The following is a 26,258-nucleotide window of genomic DNA, read 5'->3' on the forward strand; positions in this document are numbered from 1 at the left end:
AGATTAAAAAATACAAACTTCAGTTATAAGTCACAGAGATATAAAAAGTGTAGGATAAAGAAATATAGTTAATAGTATTATAATAGCATTGTATGGTGACAGGTGAACTAGACTTATGATGATAATTTTGTAATATATATATAAATGGTGAATCATTATGTGATGTATTTATTTTTTTTAAAAAGATTTTATTTGTTTATTCATGAAAGACAGAGAGAGAGAGAGAGAGAGAGAGAGGCAGAGACGCAGGTTGAGAGAGAAGCAGGCTCCATGCAGGGAGCCTGATGTGGGACTCTACTCGGGAACTCCAGGGTCATGCCCTGGGCCAAAGGCAGGCGCTAAACTACTGAGCCACCCAGGGATTCCCTTATGTGATGTATTTAAAACTAATACAATGTTGTATGTCAATTATACATCAATAAAAATGTGTCTTACACTGTGACTGAGTCCATATACATACACAAACCTTTTCTACATATATATCTGTATAATTAGAAGTTTCATAGACGTTACCAAGGATCTATACAAAATACTCATACTATCCTCTTAGAATTTTAAAAAAAAAAATTGATGTCAGCCCACCAAATTGATTTCTTTTTTTTTTTTTTATTTATGATAGTCAAACAGAGAGAGAGAGAGAGAGAGGCAGAGACACAGGCAGAGGGAGAAGCAGGCTCCATGCACCGGAAGCCCGACGTGGGATTCAATCCCGGGTCTCCAGGATCGCGCCCTGGGCCAAAGGCAGGCGCTAAACCGCTGCGCCACCCAGGGATCCCTTTTTTTTTTTTTTCTTTCCAAATTGATTTCCTTAGACTGTGTGTTTCAGCAATTTTATGGTTCTGAACAGAGATGATTCTTTCAATTGTTAGGTAAATAAAATGTCTGGAGTTCAAGAATTAAATTTTGAAGGATGACAATCCATTGGTTTTTAGAAATATGTCCTAATTTTGCCATAAATAGTAACTTTTCTTGTATAGACAGGATGCTTTTGGTGCTTGTTGCTTGTTTTTCTCTGATTTATAGGAGGGGGGTAGAATAAAAAAGAACTTTCTAAATTTTGATTTCTTTTCTTTCTGCAGCTCTCATGTGTGAATGTAAGTGCAGTGCATCATTACTCTAAGGACCTCACCAACAGGAAGTTACAGTTTTCACCATCAGATGACCTTATCCCTATTGGTCTGGTTTTGTTCCTCAAAGAGTGGAAACTCCTTTCTTTCAACCTGCTTTTGTTGCAAAAGCAAATGGCCAATAGTGGCTTTGGCAGAAAATCCACACAGTGCCCCAACTGTTCATCTGCTTCTAAGAAAGGTGGACTTTGTGTATGTGCCTGTAAAACAAAGCTTTCTCCAATTTCTGTGGTGGAAATGTCCCAAGCATCAAATATTGGCAGCTCAGAATTTATGGTTTTACCAGAGAGAAAAAAAGAAAACCAAACCAGCATAGATATGGCCTCTGGGAAAGATATGGTAAATATTGAAGATTCTCTATCCCAACACAAATTGATACTCCATTTCCTAATCCCATCCTTAGCTTCATCTGTATCCCTTGGGGTCTCATCAGCTAATAAATTGGCTTCTTAACTTTTAAAGGGACATTCTTTCTTACATAAGAGGTGAGCAAAATTGGTTAATAATTTCTTTTATGGTATTTCCATCCACTGCCAAATTAGTTATTTGCCAGGATCATTAATAATTTGGAATGTTATTCCAGCTTCTTTGTTTTTTAATGGCTTATCCAGAAATGAATTAGTTTTCAAGTTGGATTAAATGTGAATTTGGGGGCATTTTCTTCAATGGATGCAAAATGGGATTTATGGTTGTAGTTAAACATAGGGTGATTATTATTTAAGACAATTCCTGGTTATCTAGATGCAATATCAAATATACTTTGTAAAACCAATTTGCATTAATTACAATCTATGAATGATTACCTGGTTGGACTGCTTTGGGTGTATTCTACCTTTATAGAGAAGAAGCAGTGTGGAAGATTGTAGTTGATACAGAACAACTTTGGTAAGTTTAAAAAAAGTTAGGTTCTCACTCCTCAGAGTTGCACCTTTGTCAGATTTTCTCCTTAAACTGTCATTTTTGATTTGTGTTATGGTATAGTCATTGCCATATAGGCATCGCTGAGTGTATTGTTACTATATTACCTTCGTTCAAAAGATGTTTCGTGAATGTTTGGTCAATAATTTTTTATATATAACCTACTGGAGGTGACTTTAATGTTTTGAAACAAGGGTGATTGAGAAAGCTCTAAAGTTTCCTTCTCTTGTGATTTTAAAGAATCATCAGGTAAATTCTGTTAGATTTGTGAGACAGGTTATCATATGGACTTGCCTGGATTCAGGGGATTAGATTAAATGGCTGACTTCATGTGGTCTCTTAGCATAATGAGCCAATGAATCACATAGGGCTTAGAATTTGAAAAAGACGATAAATATCATAGCACACATTAAAGATTTGTGATTATCTAAATTAGGGTTCTTATTTTGCCAAGATACAAGCATTTTATATTTATACTGAAAGCATATTATATCTTAATATTTTTATTCTTCTTGGTGTAAGCCCTCAAAAACCTCAAATATGGAGAGAAAAACATCTCAACAACAATGGAGTCGGGGCAACAATACAGAAGGAAAAGTTCCTCACATTAGGATGGACAATGGAGCTGCTATTCAGGTATATAGAAAGCAAGATGAAACTGCTAGGAATGTCTAAGTCAATAGTTAATGGCAAAAATGATTTAAAAATTAGTCTCTAAGGAAAGGAAAGAAAGAAAAGAGGAAATTTACATTTCAAGTATGTCAAACTCTTTACAAAAGAATATGAAAACGAATTATTTCTTCTGTTTATAGAGGACCAACTAGCCTTTAATTAAAGCAGAGGGCATTTTTATTAGCTAAAATGAGTACATTTTGGTCTTCAGCTCTTGCCTGTTGCTGAGAGCAATCTTGGAGTCTTTATGTAGACCTCTACAAAACAGAGAGACCAGATGACTTGAGATGGTTTGGCTGTTCATTTCTTTGATGACTAGTGGTGAGGCCAGAATTTCCCTTGTGGACCCCTCCATTTTTTCTAGCTTGTGATTGAATGGATACCATTGTGATTCTCCCAAGGACTCTAATTATTATGGATTGGATATTCTTATTACCCTTTTAGAAATTAAAATGTGTTCCTTTAACATTAGATTAACAGAACCAATAAGAACAACTACAAGAAGAAAATTGCATTGATGTTAAATAACTTAAAAATGTTGTTCCAGGAGGTATTTGGCATTTTACTTGAAGCAATCAGAAAAACTTCCTGAGTACTTCTAACTTGAAAAGTTTAATTTTCCCGCTTTAAATAAAAGGCCTGTATTTTTTTTTAATCCACAAATTTACTGAGTTTCAAATTTAGCCATAAGAGCTTTTATAAAAGCAAAATGTATTCATTGTAAAATAGTAGGAAGAAATAGAAAAGTGAAAAAAAAGTAAAAATCATGAGCCAGATATAACCAATGTTAACATTTATTATCTTAGTTTTTTCTGTGCATATATTAAGTGTTATTTTATTTTTATTTTCAGTTTTTTCCTGTTTTAAATTATGAAATATTTCAAATATATACATATTTTTAAGAAATAACCTTAACTGGTATAATTGAAGTTTTTCTCCTCCCATTAAATGGACAGGTTTGTTTTAAAGTTTTTAAACACTTTAGAAGAGTATATATATAAAAAAAGAGTTATACTCATCCAAAATTCTACTATCCGGAGATAACTACTCTTAATATTTAGATGACCATCTCTCCAAATACCAGTATTGGCACCCTCACATGCACACATTTTCATAATGGGATCGTATCATATGTGCTTTTTCACACTCTACACTATATCATGGATTTCTATATCAATAAAAATAGACCTACATTACCATTTTTAAAACATCCTCTTAAAATTATTATCAACAAGAAGTCATTTTCTCCTTATTTTCACAGATGTAATGATGTCAAAGCAGTTAGTTGAAGAAAAAGATTAGTTTATGAAACCAGTTGGACAGTTGGGCTGCTTCTATATTGATTCCTCATTTAAAAAATCCCATTTAAACATTATTAAAATACTGTGTCCAGGTTGTAGTTCTATATGTTTAAAGAGCAAATGGAAGTTCAGTTTTTAAAGGGCAAGAGAAATTGGGGAAATGGTTATAGAATTTAGATCATTTTGTTTGTGGAAAACAAAAAGGATAAGTGACCATTTAAATTGAAATTTGACTCATTTTCATAATAGGTAGTTGGGACTTGCATATAAATATGATAAAAAATAAAATGTTTTGTCTTATTTTAGTCATCTTAGTTTTCTGACTGATTCTCACTATTAAATGGCAGTAGGAAGAAAGAGGAGCCAAAGTAATTATAAATCATTGAAAGTAGTGCCTTGGGGACCATCCCTTGGGCAGAATATACCCTGTATGAGTCTAGGAGTTGCCATTCATGACATTCAAGACTATAAATCCAAAGCTTTTCCTCTAGAGTTCAACTCTACATAGCTGTCACTTCTCTTACAGGTGTATATATGTGGAAGGTTTCTGACTGGCTGGCTTGCTGACTGGATTTATTGATTGACTCATTCATAACAAATTCACTCATTCATTCCATTTGCACTATTTGCACTACTGTTCCTTTGGAATGCCTTCCTTGCTTTGCTTGGATTATAGAAAAAAAGTTCTCAATTACTTGCCTTTGTTCCCTCACATGCCAATCTCAGAAGCTGCCTCTTTTATAATGTTTTCCCTTATTCTCCCAGTATTTTAGCTCTGGTCTCTGGCCCCAATGTTGTTGTTGTTGTTGTTTTTTTTAATTTAAGACTTTACAATTTAAGTGATAATCTTGTCTCTTGAGTAGATTACAGATTCTGAGAAAACAGGAATTGTGTTTTATCCCATTTTTGTTTAAAATATGTGTCACAAAAGAACTATCTGAACAAAGTCTAACATGTTGAAGCTAAACAGTCCTTCCTTCCTTTCACTTTTCCTCCTATGTGCTAAGCATGAATATTTTACCTACAAAGTTTCAGGGTAGGCTTTTTAAAGGAATCAAAAGGAACAGCTTCTTAAGAAGTTTCTAGACTTTTTTGGGAAGAAAAACACGAACCAAAGTGTTTGTAAGAAAGAGAGTAATAGTGCTTGAGGACCAGTGCATATGTGCTGAAGGAAGTCAAAATAATGGAATAATCCATGGTGCAGTCAGTCAGGGAACCCCTTCACGAAGCAGGTAAGTAATTAGTTGAGCATTGAATCTTTCCTTATACAAGTAAAACAGGAATGTAAGCAGCAGAAAGTGAAGACTAGCAGCTAATTTATCTGGTGTGTGGTAAAGGTGAAAGTGGTTGCAGAGAGATAAAGTAGCATCTCCAGAAAAGGACCTGGCTGCTGAACCAGCAGAGGCTTCACTGAGTGGCGTTTCTTCAGCTGTTTTGTCATGTTCTAATCCCCAGGCATGGTATGTCCAGAAATTCTTAATGCCCTGATACTGATTTAGATCAAGGAGACTGACTTCCCCCTCAACCAAATTCACAAGAAATGGAAATATAAATGAGTTACTTGTTTGTTATTTTACAATGTGAACCAGGATGCTGGGTGTTCGCAAAAACAGTGCATTCTTTTAAATATATGTATATATATTATATATCATATAATATTATATATAATATTAACTTTTATTGAGTGCTTACTATGTCAGGCACTATGCTTTTTTAAAAAAGTTGAATTGTAGTTGACATACAATGTTTTATTAGTTTCAGGCATACAACTCGGTGATTCAATGTTCTGCTCATTTCACTGTGCTCATGATGATAAGTGTAGTTACCATCAGAAGTTAAATAATAAGCAGAAGGATTCTTGGTCCAGATAGTGTTACTATGAATGGTTTTTATTTTCTTCACAGTGCTGACTTATATTAAAATTTCTGTCAGATATTGCTTTTTCCAAAACAAAAGGAATAAAACAACAAAAGCAAGTTTTGATAGAAATAATGAAGATAAAGTATTACTTGATAAACAGAAAAGCAGTATTCAATGGTTAATATGTGTTGATTTTATAGTATAGCTCTCAGAATTTGGAGATAATTTCTCTAGTGTATGTGTTTTATACACACACACACACACATTAATATTCCATTCCTCCTTTTTCTTACAAAGATGTTTCCATAATATAATAGTTTGTAAGAAATTCATTTTTATACTTTTGAGGTTTTTCATATTTCTCCATTAGGATTTTTATGGTTTTCCACCAAAGGACATTTAATGAAATTTGTCAAAATTTATTTTTGGTTAATTAAGATGTGTTTATTAATATTAAAGCAAATATGTGGTATCTTCTATTTGATTTTACCTTGGAGCAGAAACTCTCTTCCCTTGGGTAGATATCTGTCAGTATTATGTGTTCATTTTTAACACCTGATGAATGGCAGAAAGAGACAAAGGAGCTCTTATTTTTTATCCAGGAATTCTATACCTTTGGAAGAATATTGGGACAGGGGAGCTTTGGAATGGTCATTGAAGCTATAGACAAGGAAACAGAAACTAAGTGGGCAATTAAAAAAGTGAACAAAGACAAGGTAAGAATTATTAGCAGCAGGACACTGAGGACACAGTGCCAGGGCAGGGTGGGGTGGGTGGTATAGTTGACACAGCTGACCCAAAGGGCAAGCCCTGGGCTATTGCCCTGGAGAAGTGTGGCCATTTCCCTGGCCTTCTGGGAAGGGACCAGTTCTTGAACTCAAGAAAACAAGTGCTATCTGAGAAAAGCAACTGAAGGATTAACTAACATAACCAATATAACCAAATCAGGGTAAAGTTTTTTTTTTTAATTTTTTTTATTGGCGTTCAATTTGCCAACATATAGCCTAACACCCAGTGCTCATCCCACCAAGTGTCCCCCTCAGTGCCCATCACCCAGTCACCCCCAAACCCCCGCCCACCTCCCCTTCCACTACCCCTTGTTCATTTCCTAGAGTTAGGAGCCTCTCATGTTTTGTCACCCTCACTGATATTTTCACTCATTTTCTCTCCTTTCCCTTTATTCCCTTTCACTAATTTTTGTATTCCCCAAATGAATGAGACCATATAATGTTTGTCCTTCTCGGACAGACTTATTTCACTCAGCATAATACCCTCAGGTCCATCCACCTCGAAGCAAATGGTGGGTATTTGTCGTTTCTAATGGCTGAATAATATTCCATTGTATACATAGACCACAGCTTCTTTATCCATTCATCTTTCGATGGACACCGAGGCGCCTTCCACAGTTTGGCTATTGTGGACATTGCTGCTATAAACATTGGGATGCAGGTGTCCCGGCGTTTCATGGCATCTGTATCTTTGGGGTAAATCCCCAGCAGTGCAATTGCTGGGTCGTAGGGCAGATCTATTTTTTAACTCTTTGAGGAACCTCCACACAGTTTTCCAGAGTGGCTGCCCCAGTTCACATTCCCACCAACAGTGCAAGAGGGTTCCTCTTTCACCCCATCCTCTCCAACATTTGTTGTTTCCTGTCTTGCTAATTTTCCCCATTCTCACTGGTGTGAGGTGGTATCTCATTGTGGTTTTGATTTGTATTTCCCTGATGGCAAGGGATGCGGAGCATTTTCTCATGTGTTTGTTGGCTATGTCTGTGTCTTCCTCTGTGAAATTTCTGTTCATGTCTTTTGCCCATTTCATGATTGGATTGTTTGTTTCTTTGCTGTTGAGTTTAATAAGTTCTTTATAGATCTTGGATACTAGCCCTTTATCTGATATGTCATTTGCAAATATCTTCTCCCATTCTGTAGGTTGTCTTTTCATTTTGTTGACTGTTTCTTTTGCTGTGCAGAAGGTTTTTATCTTGATGAAGTCCCAATAATTCATTTTTGCTTTTGTTTCTCTTGCCTTCATGGATGTATCTTCAAGAAGTTGCTGTGGCCAAGTTCAAAAAGGGTGTTGCCTGTGTTCTCCTCTAGGATTTTGATGGAATCTTGTCTCACATTTAGATCTTTCATCCATTTTGAGTTTATCTTTGTGTATGGTGTAGGAGAATGGTCTAATTTTATTCTTCTGCATGTGGATGTCCAATTTTCCCAGCACCATTTATTGAAGAGACTGTCTTTTTTTCCAGTGGATAGTCTTTCCTCCTTTGTCAAATATTAGTTGACCATAAAGTTGAGGGTCTACTTCTGGATTCTCTATTCTGTTCCATTGATTTATGTGTCTGTTTTTGTGCCAGTACCACACTGTCTTGATGACCACAGCTTTGTAGTACAACCTGAAATCTGGCATTGTGATGCCCCCAGATATGGTTTTCTTTTTTAAAATTCCTCTGGCTATTTGGGGTCTTTTATAATTCCACAGAAATCTTAAGATGATTTGTTCCAACTCTGAAGAAAGTCCATGGTATTTTGATAGGGATTGCATTAAATGTGTAAATTGCCCTGGGTAACATTGACATTTTCACAATATTAATTCTTCCAATCCATGAGCATGGAATATTTTTCCATCTCTTTGTGTCTTCCTCAATTTCTTTCAGAAGTGTTCTGTAGTTTTTAAGGTATAGATCCTTAGGGTAAAGTTTTCCAGCGTGAGTTGAAAGTAAGGGCTGGTTCTCAGTGTGTATAGTTGTAGACCTGTGGGCTAGGGATGGCTTAGCTAGATGTAAGTCTCAGTACTGTCTCCTGATGTATGCGGTTCTGAACGACTTTTCTCCCATCCTTTTCTTTCCTTTGATTCCCTATTTCCTCCTGTGATTGTTTATCCTACCTGCTCTTCCAGTTTGAACCACTTTTTCAACAACTATGAACTATACTGTTCACTTGTAGTCACTCTGTTCCTCACCAGGTTTCTCCTGGAGTGGACAATGAGTGGGCTTCTCTTTAAGGGTTGTGCAGCCAGTTACCTATAGATAGTCATAATCTTGTGCACACATATTGATGATGAACACTTACAAACACCAATATAGTAAAATAAATTTATATAGTCATTATATGAATTGGACAATATATTACTGCATTATATACAGGTCAAGCCATTTGGGGAAGGAGGTGAAGCAGAGTTGAGACTGATATTAGGAGAAATTGTGGTAATTTTCCACATCTAGTCTAGGTAAGAATTCACTCCTCCTGGTTACTTTTTCTCTTGAACCTCTAGGATAAACTTAAAATGTGATTTTCATCCTACTTCAATAGGGCATAGTGGGCAGGTGGTTTCCTATTCACTCCTGAGATTAGTAATGTTTGAAGAGTAGAGACAATTGGAAGCAGGGATGGCCCTAGATAAAATTTTAACTAGGTAAAGTTTGACCTGTGATACAGGTCAGATACAGGTCTTTCCCGTACTTTAAAAACTATTATGTATCCTCCAAGCTTGCTGGGGGCATGGGGAGGGGTGGGATAAGATTTTTGTTATCCTTTTCAAGGATATATTTATGGTTTTTTTATGATATTCAGATCAATTTCTTTTTTTAATTTAAATTCAATTAATTAACATATAATGTATTATTAGTTTCAGATGTAGAGTTCAGTGATAAATCAGTCTTATATAATACCCAGTTCTCATTACATCATGTGCCCCCCTTAATGTCCATCACCCAGTTATCCCATCCCCTGACCCATCTCCCCTCCAGCAACCCTCAGTTTGTTTCCTATGATTAAAAGTCTCTTATGGTTTGTCTCTCTTGCTGATTTTGTCTTATTTTATTTTTCCCTCTCTTCCGTTATGATCTTCTATTTTGTTTTGTAAATTCCACATATGAGTGAGATCATATAATTGTCTTTCTCTGATTGATGTATTTTGCTTAGCAGGATATTTTTATGTGGAGGATGGCAATACTTTTCTTCAGATAAGGATAGTAAATTAAGTATCAATAGAGATGATGATTGGAGTGGTGCTGAGGGTAGAAAAAAAAACAAAAAACCCTTCCAGAATTTTTTAGATGACTTCATAGAAAATCAGTCGCACCCTGATTTGTGCTCCCTGGGGTGTGCCTGCTTTTGCCTTTTGCCATCAGGTATGGTTAAGGGTTACATGTAAGGAGATAAAGCTAGAGATAGATTGGTCTGAAGGAAAGATATCTCTCTCTTTCTCTCTCTTTCTCAGGTAATTTTGAAGCCGAGGGTATCAGGCAGTGATATATTGCATGGGTAGATATAGAATCTCACTGCCTATTATTTCTTTTATATATAAATATATATACTTTATATATAAGTATATATAAGGTATATCAAAACAAAACAAAAGAAAAACATTTTGTTTTTATCTTTTCCAAATGATGCCCCTGCAAAGTAGATTTTGGTTTTATTATGCTAACGTTAAAGGATTAACAGGAGTTTGAAAGAAATACCAAGAGGCATGTTCAAAATTGGAATAATTCTGTCAGGGGACAGAGACCATGTTGTAGTTAATTTAGAGAAACAATCCAAGAAACAGATGTGGCTTGAGGTCAAATCATATATAACTTATAATTGGACAAAGGAGAGAAAGACCATAATTTAATCTAATCATGGGAATAAGTTGCATGTGATCTTTTGAAAAAGGAACCTCTCCAGAAAAGTTAGGAAAAAAGGAACATTCTCCAGAAAATCTAGGAAAAAATGTAAAACTAACTGTAACTTTTATATTGAGAGATGTAGTAGTGACATTCATATGTGAAGTCTCTGTGTCCTCATTACTAAAGGCTGGAAGCTCTGCTGTGAAGTTACTTGAACGGGAGGTGAACATCCTAAAAAGTGTGAAACATGAACACATTATACATCTGGAACAAGTGTTTGAGACGCCTAAGGTAAGGCTTAATCAGGTGCTGCATTTTGAAAGTTGTCATTGTCACAAATGAACATTATTCCCGTCTGAAGTAACCCCTGTCGGGCACACCCGCTCCTGTCCTTGGCATGTGTCTGTCACTGGAGATTGTGGAGGGCATTCTGGAGGACTTTTATTATTGATTATATAATTATGTGTCTGATGATTAGATTGATGTATTTATAGTGATATTTCTGGGTGGCTTGTTGCAAACAAATGCTTGGAATTGAAACAATTTGTATACCACCAGATAGTGATTAGAGCTTTCTTAGAGATGGCTTTCCTTTTGCTTTGGTGTTTGGTTTCTCCATTACAGTCTTTTGGAATATTTCACCATTTTGCAAGGTTAGCTTTCTAATAAAGTTGGCATGGATATATTTAGCACTGTGTAGAAGATATTTATCATCTGTGTTTTACCAATGTGTTTAATGTTCCTTCTTCCCTAGATATCATCATTCTCCTCTTTAAATGCCTTTAATTTTCATCTTCAGTTGTTGTGAAGCCTGAGTTATTTGCCATTCTGTCTCCAGATTATTTAGTGCCCATGGGTTTGGGTGTTTCTCTGCTCAGAGGCAGTAAAATATGTGGTCAGGCATGTGGACTCTGACATCAGATTTGCCAGTGCATTTAAATCCTGGCTCTACTACTCATTAGCCATGAGATGATGTTACTCTACCTCTCTGTGCTTGAGTTTGCTCATCTGAAAAATGGGTTTAATAATAGTATCGACCTCATTTTGGTTGTTGAAAGATTAAATGGGAAAATGGATATAAAGCATCTGTCTCTTTAGTTTAAGCTATTATTCTTTGTTTCCTTTGCCAGTCTCTAAGGCAGAAATAGTCAATTTGAGTTATGTATTACACTTGATTAATTAAGAGTGTTTAAAAATTGTGAAAGACCAATTATTCTTTATGGGAGCAATAGACAGCAATGGGGCCAAAAGTCTACTCTGTTCAGTCATAGGGTTGTTATTTTTTTTAATCCCCAAATCTTCTTAGAATAGTTTTGTTCCTTATCGTCAGTTTTAAGCAATTTGGTTTCATGTACCTTTCTATTGTTTTCCTCATATTTCTGGTGCTTGGGGTTCATGAAGCCTCTTGGATCTGTGAGTTTATAGTTTTTATCAAATTTAGGAAATATTTGGCCATTATTTGTTCAAGTATTTTTTTCTGCCTTCTCTCACTGTCAGGCCTCCAAGTGCCCGTGCTAGATTGCTTGATATTGTCCACAGTTTACTGATGCTCTATTCATTTTTATCAATATTTTTTCTCTCTTTGTTTCATTTAACAGTTTTTGTTTCAGTGCCTTCAGACTCAGTCTTTTCCTATAACATGATGTGTTCTGTTTCTCTTTTCCAATGGAAAATATGATTTGATTCTTTTGTGTATCTTTCCATTTTGACTTAACATGCTCAGTATTTACTCCTCCTTCTTAAATATAGTTATAATAGCTTTTAATGTTCTTTTCTACTAATTTATCATGTGTGTCATTGCTAGCTCAATTTTGATTAACTGTTGTTGTTTTTTTCCATTACCAGTTATATTTTCCATTTTCTTTATATGCCTATTAGTTTTTGATTGGACACTAGATATTTTTATATTCTTGTAACTACTCTTGAGCTTTATTGTAGGACATAGTTATTTGTAAACAGTTTGATACTTCTGAAGCTTGGTTTAAGCTTTGTTAGATGGTACCAGAGCAGCATGTGATCTAGGCCTACTTTTTTTCTTACTAAGGAAATAAGACCCTTTGAAAGTACTCTACCTGATGATGTCCTAAATTATGAGATTTTCTACTCTGACCAATGGGAACACAAGCTCTTTCTGGCCATGTGTAAGCTCCAGTGATTGTTCCCTCTGTTCCTCTTGCATGGTTCTTTACCCAGGTTTGGGTAGTTCCCTCATACACATGAATTGAGAAGTACTCTGCTGAAGACTGGAGGGTGAGCCTCTGCAAATCTCTGGAGCTTTCTCTATGTACAGCTTTCTCCTCTTTGATACTCTGCTCTGTGAATTTAAGTTGTCTTGTGCTTTCTGGACTCTCAGCTCCATTTCCTCAGTTCACAAAGACTGCTGGGAGTATTCCTTCTCACTGCCCCATGGCCTAGAAACTTTCTCTGTACAGTAAGCTAGGAAGATTATGAGCCTTGCTTCATGTGTGTCCCCTCTTTCAGGAATCATCGCCCTTTGCTGCCTGGTGTCTAATGTCAGAAAATTGTTGTTTTATATGTTTTGTCTCTTAAGTTGTTTTAGGAAGGAGGGTCAGTCTAGTCTCTGTTACTTCATCTTGGCACTTCAAGTGGGAGTCCAAATCTTAAATAGTTTGAAGGCAAAGGAAATCATCATCTGTGATTGGTTTGCTGGTTTGTTTGTTTTTTAAAGATTCATTTATTTATTCATTCATGAGAGACACACAGAGAGAGGCAGAGACATAGGCAGAGGGAGAAGCAGACTCCTCGCAGGGAGCCTGATGCGGAACTCGATCCCAAGACTCGGGGACCATGCCCTGAGCCCAAGGCAAACACTCAACCGCTGAGCCACCCAGGTGTCCCTGAATTTTCTTTTAATGTATTGCTGGCCCTTGATTTACACAGGTCAGATCTACCTCCTCCTATCCCTAACTCACTAGACCTTCTACAGGAGCCATCTTAAAGATGAATGGAAATTGTTACTTGATGGGTAGGCCTTGGTATTAGTACTGTCATCTAGTCAGAGTTTCTTATGGTTTCTTGTGGGTCCAAATGTTCTCCTGATCTACACAATTATTTCTAACAATTATAAAAATACTTCTCAAAAACTTTTATTGATACTTTTATCAACTTACATATTTGAAATTGACATCAATTTATACTGTAGGCACTACTAAAGTCACTTTTCTTTCCAAATAGTTCATTTACTATTTTATGTACCCATGATCCCTATAGTGCTATCAGTGGAAAAAATATGCCATAGTTCAAAAGCTTATTTATGTGTTAGACTTTGCACAATCCTTTAGATGCTTTTGAAATTCCAAAGTATCCTGAGGTTTGGTGAATCAGAATTTTGATTGTTGGAAGAAAGGGTGTTAATCTTCTATTCCTCTTTTCATGCTTTCTGATTGAACACAGAAGTTGCATTAGTAGTGGCTATAGAATAGAATCAGACCCCGAAATCTTAAAGAAACATTTACAAAAATTTAGCAGCAGAGGATGAAATGGGATGTGGAGGGTAGTCTATGAAAGGTATGAAATAGGTATGAAAAAGGCTTGTATTTTAGTTGACTATGAATCTTTTTTTTTAAAGAATTTATTTATTTACTTATACATGAGACAGAGAGAGAGAGAGAGAGAGAGAGAGAGAGAGAGAGAGAGAGAAGCAGAGACCTAGGCAGAGGGAGAAACAGGCTACATGCAAGGAGCCCGATGTGGGACTCGATCCCGGATCCTGGGATCACGCCCTGAACCAAAGGCAGACCCCCAACCACTGAGCCACCCAGGTGTCCCGACTGTGAATGTTTTTGACTCAAGAAATGACTTGGAATATTACTCAGCCGTTAGAAACGACAAATACCCACCATTTGCTTCAACGTGGATGGAACTGGAGGGTATTATGCTGAGTGAAGTAAGTCAATCGGAGAAGGACAAACAGTGTATGTTCTCACTCATTTGGGGAATATGAATAATAGTGAAGGGGAATATAAGGGAAGGGAGAAGAAATGTGTGGGAGATATCAGAAAGGGACACAGAACATAAAGACTTCTAACTCTGGGAAATGAACTAGGGGTGGTGGAAGGGGAGGAGGGCGGGGGGTGGGGGTGAATGGGTGACGGGCACGGAGGGGGACACTTGACGGGATGAGCACTGGGTGTTATTCTGTATGTTGGTAAATTGAACACCAATAAAAATTAATTTATAAAAAAAAAAAAGAAATGACTTGACTCTTGGAAAATCTAAAGTAATGTTAATATACATCAACAAAAACAGCAAATATTGGAAGAGGCATTTCATCCATGGCTTTTCCCCACATAGACCTAATTAGTTGCTAAGTCCCACTGTTTCTTCTCATAGCTCTTTATACTCCTTCTTTTGTTCATTCTTTACTTCATATGTACCCTCCATAAACAGAGGTCAGCATACTACAGCATGCAAGCCCAATAGGGTGTCCTGCCTATGTTCATGCCCCACAAGCTAAGTCTTTTACATTTTTAAATGGCTGAAAAAAATTTCAAAGTAATATTTGATGACATATGAAAAGTATATGAAACTAAAATATCAGAGTACATAGATAAAGTTTTGTTGTGTTGTTTATGGCTGCTGTTATAACAGCGGAGCTGAGTAGTTGCAAAAGAGACTGTGTGATCTACAAAGGCAGGAATATTTACTATCTGGATCTAACCTTTAGAGAAAAAGTTTGCTGGGTCTTGCTGCATGTTACTGTTAGAATATTCATTTAGAAATGCAAAATTGGTCATAGCACACACCTTTCCCCCCACTCCAGACACCAACTAAGGAAACTTCATATGTTCCTTATTGCATATGGGGAAAAAAATCCAAACTCCTCTGCATGACATCCAAGGGTCTTTACAACCTGGCACCAAGCTGTTTTTTCTAGCCTCACCCCTCAGCACTCCACTCTTCTCTGCCCCACCAAACTCCCAATGCTGTTAACACGGAGATATTTGTTATTCTTTTAATAGCCATGTCAGTCTTTGGAATCTTTGCTAATGCCATGTGTTAAGCCCATTCTTACCCACATCCTCTACCCATAAATCCCTATTCAGTTATCTAGACATGCCCTTAATATCACCTCCTCAGTGAGCATGCTTTAAACAGAGCCTCCTTTCCTCTCTAACCTCATGCCATTTTGGTTATACCTCTTATTTTAGCACTCACCACATGATATTGTATTTATAACTACTATGTATTGTATCTTAGCTCCTTGAGGCTAAGAACTATGCCTTTATGCCTCCTTGTTACTCTAGTATCCTGCACGGTATCTTGTGCATGATAGATAATAATTTGAGTAAGTAGATTGATGGTTTAGATTGTGATCATATGTCTACAATATATGTGCAATATATATTTTAAAAATCCTCAACTATATAATTTGCTCTCTCTTTCTCTTTTTAAATATGTAATGTCAGAAAATGTACCTGGTGATGGAGCTTTGTGAGGATGGAGAACTCAAAGAAATACTGGATAGGAAAGGGCATTTTTCAGAGAATGAGACAAGATGGATCATTCAAAGTCTCGCATCAGCTATAGCCTATCTTCACAGTAAGGGTAAGAAGAGGGTCATCCAGCTCATTGACTCTGTGAATGCAGATAGGCACTTTTGTTGAAAGGTGATTGTATTCAGGATTCATAGTCACAGAAATAATCCCTACTAAAATAGAAGATTTTATTGAAAAATTTTTAGATTTTTTATTCTAAAACTTTAATTAAATATAATAAATATATTTTAATTAGAAACAAGGCAGGTATACAATTACATTGTACACAGACGAGGATGAATATTTCTATTCAACAGTTTGAAGAACAGTTCATCTTGTCAAATCAAAAGTAGATGAGTCAATAATAAAAGTGAATTTCAAAACACTTATATGGAAGTGTTGAATCACTATATTGTACACCTGAGACTAATATTACACTGTATATTAACTGACTGGAATTTAAATAAAAACTAAAAAAAAAATCTATATATTCTAGGCATTTTTTTGTTTTTTGTTTTTGTTTTTATTTTATTTTGTTTTATTTTTTTAAAAGGATTTTATTTATTTATTCATGAGAGACACACATTGAGAGAGAGGCAGACACAGGCAGAGGGAGAAACAGGGCCCACGCAGGGAGCCCAATGTGGGACCTGATCCTGGGACTCTGGGATCACGTCCTGAGCCAAAGGCAGACGCTCAACCACTGAGCCACCCAGGTATCCCTGGTTTGTTTTTAGAGTTGATTTTTAGAGCAGTTAAATTTGCAGCAAAATTGAGCAGCCATTACAGAGATATCCATATACCCCTGTGCCATACTCACACAGCCTCTGCCTGTTACCATCATCCCCACCAGAATGATACATGTGTTACAACCACAACCAGTGGGCCTACACTGACACATTGTTATCACCCAAAGTCCATAGTTCACATGAGAGCTCACTCTTGGTGGTGGATATTCTGTGGGTTTTGGCAAATGTTTAATGACATGTTTCTACCATTATAGTATCATACAGAATCGTTTTACTCCTGTAAAAGCCACATTTAAAAATTATTGTAGTTCCTTTTCTGTTTTTTGGTGTAACTACGGCTGCTTTTCCTCAAGACTCCTTTTTTTTCCTTCAAGGTTAGTTTGTCTTACTTGACTACAGCACCTTCTCATTTTACACATGAGAAAGAAGTTTTTTCCAGAGAGTTGAAGTGACACAGGGAGGTGTAGCAGAGCTATACTAGAACCCAGCGGTCCACTCAACAGATATTTCCTGAGCACCTCCTGCTTGTGATCAGTCTTAGAATTAGAAAGATAAAAAGACCAGGCCCCACCCCTCAAGGAATTCAGGCTGGTGGGAGATGGAATATAGAAAGTAAACTGTAATTCGGCATGATAATTTCTCTAATGGAGAGCCATATGGAGCATAAGGAGCATTAAAAGAAGTGCCTCATTTGATTTGGAAAGTCAGGGAAGGATTCATAGAGGAAAATAAAATTTGAGCTGAGGAACCCAAACTCAGACAAAAAAGAAAGGAGGGCCCTGCACACAGGGGCAGCAATTTTTGCAAGGGCAGGAGACCAAGGGCTTCCTATTATGCTAATGTCAGTTCTCCCACATTAAGCTATAAATTCAGTATGATGCCATCCATAATGTTGTCAGGGTTTTTCATGGAACTTCTTCTTCTTTTTTTTTTTTTTTAAAAAAAAAGATTTTATTTATTTAATCATGAGAGACACACAGAGAGATACAGAGACACAAACAGAGGGAGAAGCAGGCTCCTCTCAGGGAGCCCAATGTGGGACTTGATCCCTGGACCCCAGGCTCACGCCCTTAGCCGAAGGTAGACACTCAACCTCTGAGCCACCCAGGCGTCCCTTTCATAGAAATATTCTGAAGTGGGTGAGAATAGCAAAGAAAAATTGAGAAAGAACAATGAAGGTAGAAGGGAGACTCACTCTGCTGTATTTATGTAAGAATGGGTCAGTGGAGTGAGGGAAACACAGTCCACAAACACAGGCCTGGAGCTGTATAAGGGAACTGTAAATGGTTGGGTGGGACCTCCAGTTCAGGGCTCTTCAAATGCAATTTCCCAGCAGTTATACACATACCAGTTTAAGTCAGGGAAAATGACTGCTATGGGTATGAACTGAATAGTTACTGCAAAGGAAGTTGATGATAATTTGCATGCACATCAAAATCCTACCTGATGTCTGACATGTTCAACTGAAGATTCTGTGTCTCAAGGCTTTTGTTTGCTTGTGTTTTGTTTTGTTTTAACATATAAAGAATAGGAAAGTATGTGCTCATGATGTATGGGCTCATGTTGTAGAAAAATATATTGAAATAAGTGTAGTTTATATATATGTTGTCAAGTTGCAGTATGTTAAATGTTTAGATTGGCAATAACATGTGCATGGAAGTAAAGACATAATCCTCTGTTTGAAGATGTAAGGATATGGGAAACCTTACTGTGTTTGTAACTACTTTTGTCTCCCTCCACCTGGGAATGCCTGACCTTTGGCAAGATCCTCCTCCCCACTCACCAGGCCACCAGTCAGGAAGAGAAGCCTCTGGGGGCAGCAGGGAGATGGGGAGAGAAAGGGGAGCCAAAGAAAATGCCTCCTTAAGGATAAACATATGAAGAAAAGGGATTGGAATATAAGGGAATGGAACAGGGCAGAATTATGCTTGGCCCTCCTCGAAGTTTTTAACAGTGGGATGTTAATTTGTTAAATATATTTATTTGTTCTTTTTATGTCCTCTCTATTTTTCCCATTATTCACTATTCATTTGATCTGTTGTTTATTTTCTTGATAGATATAGTACATAGAGATCTAAAACTGGAAAACATAATGGTTAAAAGCAGCTTTACTGATGATAACAATGAAATGAACTTAAACATAAAGGTAAGGTATCATAAATTGTGGTAAATATTTGCCTGTAAACAGTTTGATAGCAAAGTGGCAGAGTACATCCTCTTTTTAGATACATTTTGGAAGCTTTTGAGCAGCAAAATAAGTGGCTTGTGCTAAAAAAAATTAAAATTTTTACAAAAGAGGTTGTAACTGACAAGAATAATTTTACAAGTTAAGTGGTGCTATTGAATCTTTTTTAAAGTACATATTCATTTGGATAGTTCTAAATCATTAGTTAATAGCAAGCAAACAGATGCTCTGAATTCTAATTAATTTCAAAATTATGCCTGGTAATTTGATGTAAATGTGTTACAGATTTAGAAAAAAAAAACACCTTGGCTATGCCTTTGATACTAAATTAACACTAAAGTCTGTATTTCTCATTGAAAATTTTCCTGGGTATTAATATTTATGTCCTAAGCACAATTAATGTGCCAAGTGTTTATTCTTCAAGATTTTATTCAAATTAAGTGTTCCTTAATGTCAAATAAATGATAGGATACATTATTTATTACTTAGCACTTTAACAGCGGCTGCTTTCAAAATATATGAATGTCTTAATTTAGGAATAAAATGTTGTCTGTGAATAACTTGCTCTGTTGTAGAAGCTAAATCCCTATGTAATGTAAGTTGGCTTAACAGCATTGTTGTTTTACCAAAGTAAATAAATATTCTTGAATATTTTTATTTTAAACTCTATGAGGGCAGGAATTACAGATGTTTCATTCACTGTTGGTATCTGCAGAAATGCCTGAAAACATAGTATGTGCTCACTTAATATTTGGTAAATGAAGGAGTAATTGCTCTCTAAAGAACTGAATTGACCGTGAAACCTTTTGTTTATTTGCTATTTATGTAGATTTTCTGTGGAGAGAGACACATATTACAATGTTCCAAGTGGGATAATTGTGAAAATTCCTGGAGAAATTGATTTTTCTATTTAGAAAAATAGTGCTATCACATATTGATAGGAACATTTTCTTATTCCAGAAAGCACTGGAAACTTGGCACTGTGGACCAAGAGCCTATCTTTGGTTGTATGATCAATAAATGTGCCTGTTTTTCTGCTTTCAGCCCAAGGCTGTTCCAACTTGGGAGACAACACCAAGGGCACACACTGAATATTTAATAACTGAATGTGTACTGGCCCCGATTTGGAACTGAGCAGAAAGAGTGCAGTTGCAGCAGCAGGCCTCCAGTGGATTTGTAGCTCTACAGTCGCTTTTTTCCCCTGTTAACTTGCTTCTTGTAGTTTTTAATAGTGTAGTAATTGTTTTAATTAGTAAATTCTAGAAACACAAAGGGAGGTCTAAGTAAAGAAAAGATAGTATTTACCAGAGAGAGTGTCTTATAAATAATTATAAAAAGGGACAATTTCTGTGAGTTTTGACAAGGATAATGATCGCATTTATAACAGTTCTTTCAACTGGAACATAGCTTGAGTGTCAGAAAAAATAGGTAATAAACATACTAAGGCCAGAATGTATTTTACGATGAAAGAGGTTTTTAAAAATAACTTTTTTTAATATGAAAAAGCTAAATGCCTTCTTTCAAAATATAACTTCTTGTGTTCAACTGGTAAGTTTAATTAGAAGGAGTGAGCAATTGATATCATGGGTGTTTGCTTCAGGTAGGAGAAACCATGCTTCTCTTTACCACTGATTTGTTTCTTCTTCACAAAGAGGGGGGTGGATGGGAAGTGAAAGCAAGGTCCTTAGTAGTAATACAAGCAAAGCCCCTCTATCCTGAGAATCTCTGAATTAAATACAGTGAATGACAATGTGGTAGAACTCCTACCTTCAGAATGAGTAAACTCTGGGACAGGAAAACGGGTCACTGCATTTTTTCTTCCAGGTGACTGATTTTGGCTTAGCAGTGAAGAAGCATGGAAGGAGTGAAGCCATGCTTCAGACTACGTGTGGGACTCCTATCTATATGGGTAAGTTAGTAGATTTAAAATGATCTCTCTATATAAAGAGGTAGAACAACTAATGTAGATTAAAACTTGAGTGGCTTAAAGAACTCCTAAAACTCAATACCAAAAAAAAAAAAAATCCAATTAAAAAAATGGGCAGATGACATGTATAGACATTTCTCTACAGAAGACACATAGATAGCTAACAGACACATGAAAAGATGCTCACCATCACTTATCAGGGAAATGCAAATCAAAACCACAAGGAGATATCACCTGTCAGATGGCTAAAATAAAAAACACAAGAAATAGTAAGTGTTGGCGAGAATGAGAAGAAAAGGGAACCCTTGTGCACTGTTGGTGGAAATACAAATTGGCATAACTGCTATGGAAAACAGTGTGGTGATTCCTCAAAAAGTTAAAAATAGGAATACCATATGAGACAATAATTCCACTTCTGAGTATTTATCTGAAGAAAACGAAGACTACTAATTTGGAAAGATATGTGTACCTCCATGTTCATTGCAGCATTATTTACTAGCCGAGATACAGAAGCGTCCTTAGCAATAGAGAAATGGATAAAGTGTCCATCAGTAGAGAAATGGATAAAGAAGGTGTGGGATGTATGAGTGTATGTTACTACTCAGCCATAAAAAAGAATGAAATCTTGCCTTTTGCAACAACACAGATGGACCTAGAGGGTATTATGCTAAGTTAAATAAATCAGACAGAGAAAGGAAAATACCATATGACTTCACTTAAATGTGAAATCTAAAAAAAATAAAACAAATGAACAAACAAAACAAAACAAAACAGAAACAGACTCATAGATACAAACTGGTAGTTTTGGCGGGTGGGAGAAGATTGGGCAAAACAGGTGAAGGGGAATAAGGGGTATAATTTTCCATCTATAAAATAAACAAGTCATGGGGTTTTAAAGTACAGTATATGGAATATAGTCAATAATACTGTAATAGTTTTGTATGGTTAGTAGACTTTTTGTGGTGATCATTTAGTAATGCATATAAATGTCAAATCACTATGTCCTATAACTGAAACTAATATAATTTTGTATTCAACTATAATTTAAAAAGAAAAAGAAAAAAAAACTTGAGCAATTTGATTTTGCCATTATTTTACTTCATGGCCCTAATCAAGCTGCTTCCTCTTTTCTTATGTCAAATAGTTTCATTGTTTTAGCATTTTTTCTCACAGTTCTTATCTTTAAAGACTGTAGTTTTTGTTGGTTTTCTGGATTCTTCTTATAGTTGTTTATATCTCTTAGATAATCATACCCCAAACTTAATTATTGGTTTTGTTAATTCATGCTGAAATCATGTGTGTGTTTTGCTTCTTTCCATTTCTTACCCAATTTTATTACCATCAAATGGTACATCCTAAGGAGTACTGATTAAATGTATTTTGTAAAGCAACAGTTTACTATTTTTCTAAGTGGGACTTTTAACAGCTTTACTGAAGTACAATTTAAGTGCCATAAGAAGTGTACCATTCGGTGATTTTTCCTACATTCATGGAATTGTGCAGCCATCACCACAATTCAGTTTTAGAATAATTCTGCCCCAGAAAGTTGCTTCCTGCCTGTTTGTACTCCATCTCATTCCCATCCCAGTTCCAGGCAACCATTCATCTATATTTACCTTTTCTGGACATTTCATCTGAAGTCATACCCTATGTTGTTGTCTTTTACATTGGGCTTCTTACACTTAGTGAAATGTTTTTGAAGTACCTTCCTGTTGTAGCTATAGTCTGTCCCTTTATATTTCTGAACAGTTGTCTGTTGTATGGAGATGCCACATTTTGTTTATTTGTTAGCTGATGGACATTTAGATTGTTTCCAGTTTGGGGCTATTATGAATAATGCTGCTGTGAACATTTGTGTGCAAATTTTAATATGAACACATTTTCCTTCGGTAGCTATCTAGGAATGAAGTTGCCCTGTCATAGATTATTTATATTTAACTCCTTTATTTTATTTTATTTTATTTTTATTTTTATTTTTTTATTTTATTTTATTTTATTTTTTTTTAATTTTTTTTATTTATTTATGATAGTCACACACACACAGAGAGAGAGAGAGAGAGAGAGAGAGAGAGAGGCAGAGACACAGGCAGAGGGAGAAGCAGGCTCCATGCACCGGGAGCCCGACGTGGGATTCGATCCCGGGTCTCCAGGATCGCGCCCTGGGCCAAAGGCAGGCGCCAAACCGCTGCGCCACCCAGGGATCCCTTATTTTTATTTTTAATTTTTTTTTAAATTTTTATTTATTTATGATAGTCACAGAGAGAGAGAGAGAGAGAGAGAGAGAGAGAGAGCAGAGACACAGGAAGAGGGAGAAGCAGGCTCCGCCAGGAGCACAAAACAGGACCCGATCCCAGGACCCCAGGATCACGTCCTGGGCCAAAGGCAGACGCTGAAATGCTGAGCCACCTGGGGATCCCCTATTTAACTCCTTTTTTAAAAAAAGATTTTATTTATTTATTAAGGAGAGAGAGAGAGCACAAGCGAGGGGAGGGAGAGGCGGAGGGAAAAACAGATTCCCCGCTGAGCAGGGAGCCCTATGTGAGGCTCTATCACAGAACCCCAGGACCATGACCTGGCTGAAGGCAGATGCTTAACCAACTGAGCCACCAGGTGACCCTTTGTGTTTGAGTTTTAAGAAACTGCCAAATGTTTTCTCAAAATGGCTGTAGCATTTGACTGTTCTTTGAACAATGTGTGAGGGTTCCAGTTTCTTTGTATCCTTGCTGAGTCTTGATAATCACCTTTATTTTTAATTATAGCCATTCTAGTGGGTGTGAAGTAGGATCTCCAATGATTTTTAGTTTGCTAATTTTCCTAATGACCAATGATGTTGAGCATCTTTTCATGTGGTCATTCATCATTCATAAACTCCTTTGCTGAAAGTCTGTTCAACCCTGGACATATGAGATGATTATATATTTTTCTTTTTAAATTTATTAATGAAATAATTGCATTAATAGGTTTTGAAAATGTTAAACCATCCTTGCTCTTTTAGATTAAGCTCCACTTGATTTAATATACTGCTTTACTCAATTTGTCACCACTTTATTTAGGAGCTTTGAATGTAGCTTGCTTTCTTTTGTGCTGCCCTTGTCTTTTTTGACAAAAACGTTATCAAAATGATTCAAAAAGGTGTGGAAAACTGGATAATCCAGTATAAATTTAAAGTATAATAGAAACAATCTATCAGAAGGTACCAGGGCCAAAAATATTTTAAGGGGAAATTTCATCAAACTAGTAATAACAGATAACTTCTGTTACTTAAGTGTTTCATGAACATACCATTTTATTTTTTAAATAAGGCTAGCAAAAATTGATAGATAATTTATGTTTTTCTAGAAAATTGTTCAATACATTGATATTTTAAGTTTTATTGGCATAAGTATGCATACTATATTCACTTATAATTTTCTGATTCTTCTGTGTATCTGTGACTCTATCCCCCTACTAATTACTAATATTTTTAAAGATGGTCGTAATAATGTAAGATTAGCAAAATTTTCGAGGATCTACTTTGTGTAAGGACTAGACCAGGTTATTGAGAATACAACTGTGAACAAAGTATAAAAATGTAATGTTGGTGCAAACATTAAACAAAATTAAAAAAGTAAAATGTATGGTATTATCTGGGGTGTTAGAGAGAAGTGCTAAGGAAGAAAAATAAAACAGGGAAGGGGAGAGGGTATACTTAGGATGGTAATAGTAAGATCTTTCTTACTTGGTTGACATGATAATTAAATGAGAAAATATATGTAAAATGCTTAGCACAATACCTAGCATTTAGTGCTCAACAATTTAAGCTCTTATAATAACATCAATCATTTTTTGTGTGTGTGTGATCAAATTTGTTAGTGGTTAGGAAATTTGTTGGGCTTTCAAAGAACCAGCTCAGGTTAAATATTATTTTGTTGACTTTTTCATTAATTTCTTTTTTTATTTTTCTGAATTCCTTCCTTCCATTTTCTTTTGGCTTATTTTTGAGCTTCCTACGCTAAATGCTTATTTAGTATGTTAAGTCTTCTTATTTTCTATGTATTTTCCTCTAAGTATTTCTTTGACCATTTCTTTAGCTAGACAGTGTTCTTTCTAACTATTATTTATTTCTTAATAGTCTATCATTTTAGTTTTAGTCCTCTTTAATCTAAGAATTATTTAGAAGTGCTTTTAGAATTTTCCAAGTGGTTGAGATGCGTTTGATGTTTATATGAATATGTGTTAGTTTTTCTAGCCTTTTGGTTTTTCTGTCTGGTTTTCTTCATTGTCCTAGGCAATTGTGACTTAAAGGTTTTCAACTTCTAGGAATTGTTTTTTGTGATTGAACACATGGTTAGTTTTTGCAAATCTTGCATTGGATGTTTAGAAGTGTATTTCTGGTTTTTTGACCACAGCAATTTCTCTCAGTGTGTATTTATAAAATCAAATGCGATACCTTTGTGATTCAGACTTTCCATATTGTTAAATTTGTTTTCTTCTGTTGATTTCTAAGAGAAAGAGTTATTAAAGTCATCCACCAAGATAGGGCTTTGACAAATCTTTTTGTACCCTTTATGAATTTCTTTAGAGAAATCTTACTTTATTGAAATATTATTTGCTTACAATAAAATGCACAAATTTTAAGTGTAAAGTTCGATGACTTTTGACAAGTGCATATGCTTATATAATTACCACTCCAATGATGGTACAGAACATCTCTATCGCCCTAGAAAATTCCTTTGTGTCCCTCTGTCAGTCTCCCACCCAGACCACTGATGATTTTCATCACCAAAGCTTAGTTTTGCCTGTTGAGAACTTTATTTAAATTAAATCGGACAGTGTATCTTCTTGTGTCTGTCTTTGTCTGTTTCGTGTCATGATTTTGAGACTTACCCATGTTGTATCAGTAGTTTATTCATTTTCACTGCTAAGGAGTATACCTAGTTCTGGTTGTTTTTGTTTTTTGTTTTTTTTTTTTCCTACTTGATGTATAAAGTTTTGAAACTGTTTTATCTTATTTGGGAAAAGGCTACTTTAGATTCTGTTCATATCCTCCTGTTGGCAAAAGACATCTGGTCTGTAGTTACATGGGGAAAATATATCCAAGCACCCTGAGTTTTATGCCTGCTTATTAGCTGTCTACACTGATAACAAGTGAGAGAACAAGAGAGAAGACAGATGGTTTGTAGAGCTTTGCTGACTTCCTAAATGGCTCCCTGGCACCGTTACTCTGGCCTCTGCCTCCCTGTGAGAGCTGTGATGGCAGTGCAGGCGGAAACACCCTGGGTCATTAAGATGGCTCTGAGAGACGGAGAAGGCCACCATCCTGGGCCCCCGCTGTGCAGGGCACCCAGGGTGGAAGCCAGTCACAGACTTGCCCTTGTCAGAGACTCGCTGCCACAGAGCCACTTGAACTCTAGCGATTCAGTATTT

The 26,258-nt window shown here is 36.0% G+C and overlaps 1 protein-coding gene across 4 annotated transcripts in view; it reads left to right on the forward strand.

The window, feature by feature from the left end:
- Positions 1–26,258, forward strand: part of STK33 (serine/threonine kinase 33) — a 147,430-nt gene that overhangs the window by 81,117 nt on the left and 40,055 nt on the right. For 2 of the 4 annotated variants that reach the window (XM_055317836.1, XM_055317839.1), the window contains exons 2-8: positions 1,080–1,466; positions 2,568–2,681; positions 6,481–6,594; positions 10,680–10,784; positions 15,923–16,061; positions 18,798–18,886; positions 20,750–20,834. In XM_055317836.1, the coding sequence (XP_055173811.1) occupies positions 1,242–1,466; positions 2,568–2,681; positions 6,481–6,594; positions 10,680–10,784; positions 15,923–16,061; positions 18,798–18,886; positions 20,750–20,834 (871 nt within the window). In that variant the 5' untranslated portion in view covers positions 1,080–1,241. The remainder of the gene's footprint in view (positions 1–1,079; positions 1,467–2,567; positions 2,682–6,480; positions 6,595–10,679; positions 10,785–15,922; positions 16,062–18,797; positions 18,887–20,749; positions 20,835–26,258) is intronic. The other 2 variants (XM_055317837.1, XM_055317838.1) reach the window with 2 other exon arrangements.

Source organism: Nyctereutes procyonoides, unplaced genomic scaffold (genome assembly GCF_905146905.1).
Source record: "Nyctereutes procyonoides isolate TBG_1078 unplaced genomic scaffold, NYPRO_anot_genome, whole genome shotgun sequence".
NCBI lineage: Eukaryota > Metazoa > Chordata > Mammalia > Carnivora > Canidae > Nyctereutes > Nyctereutes procyonoides.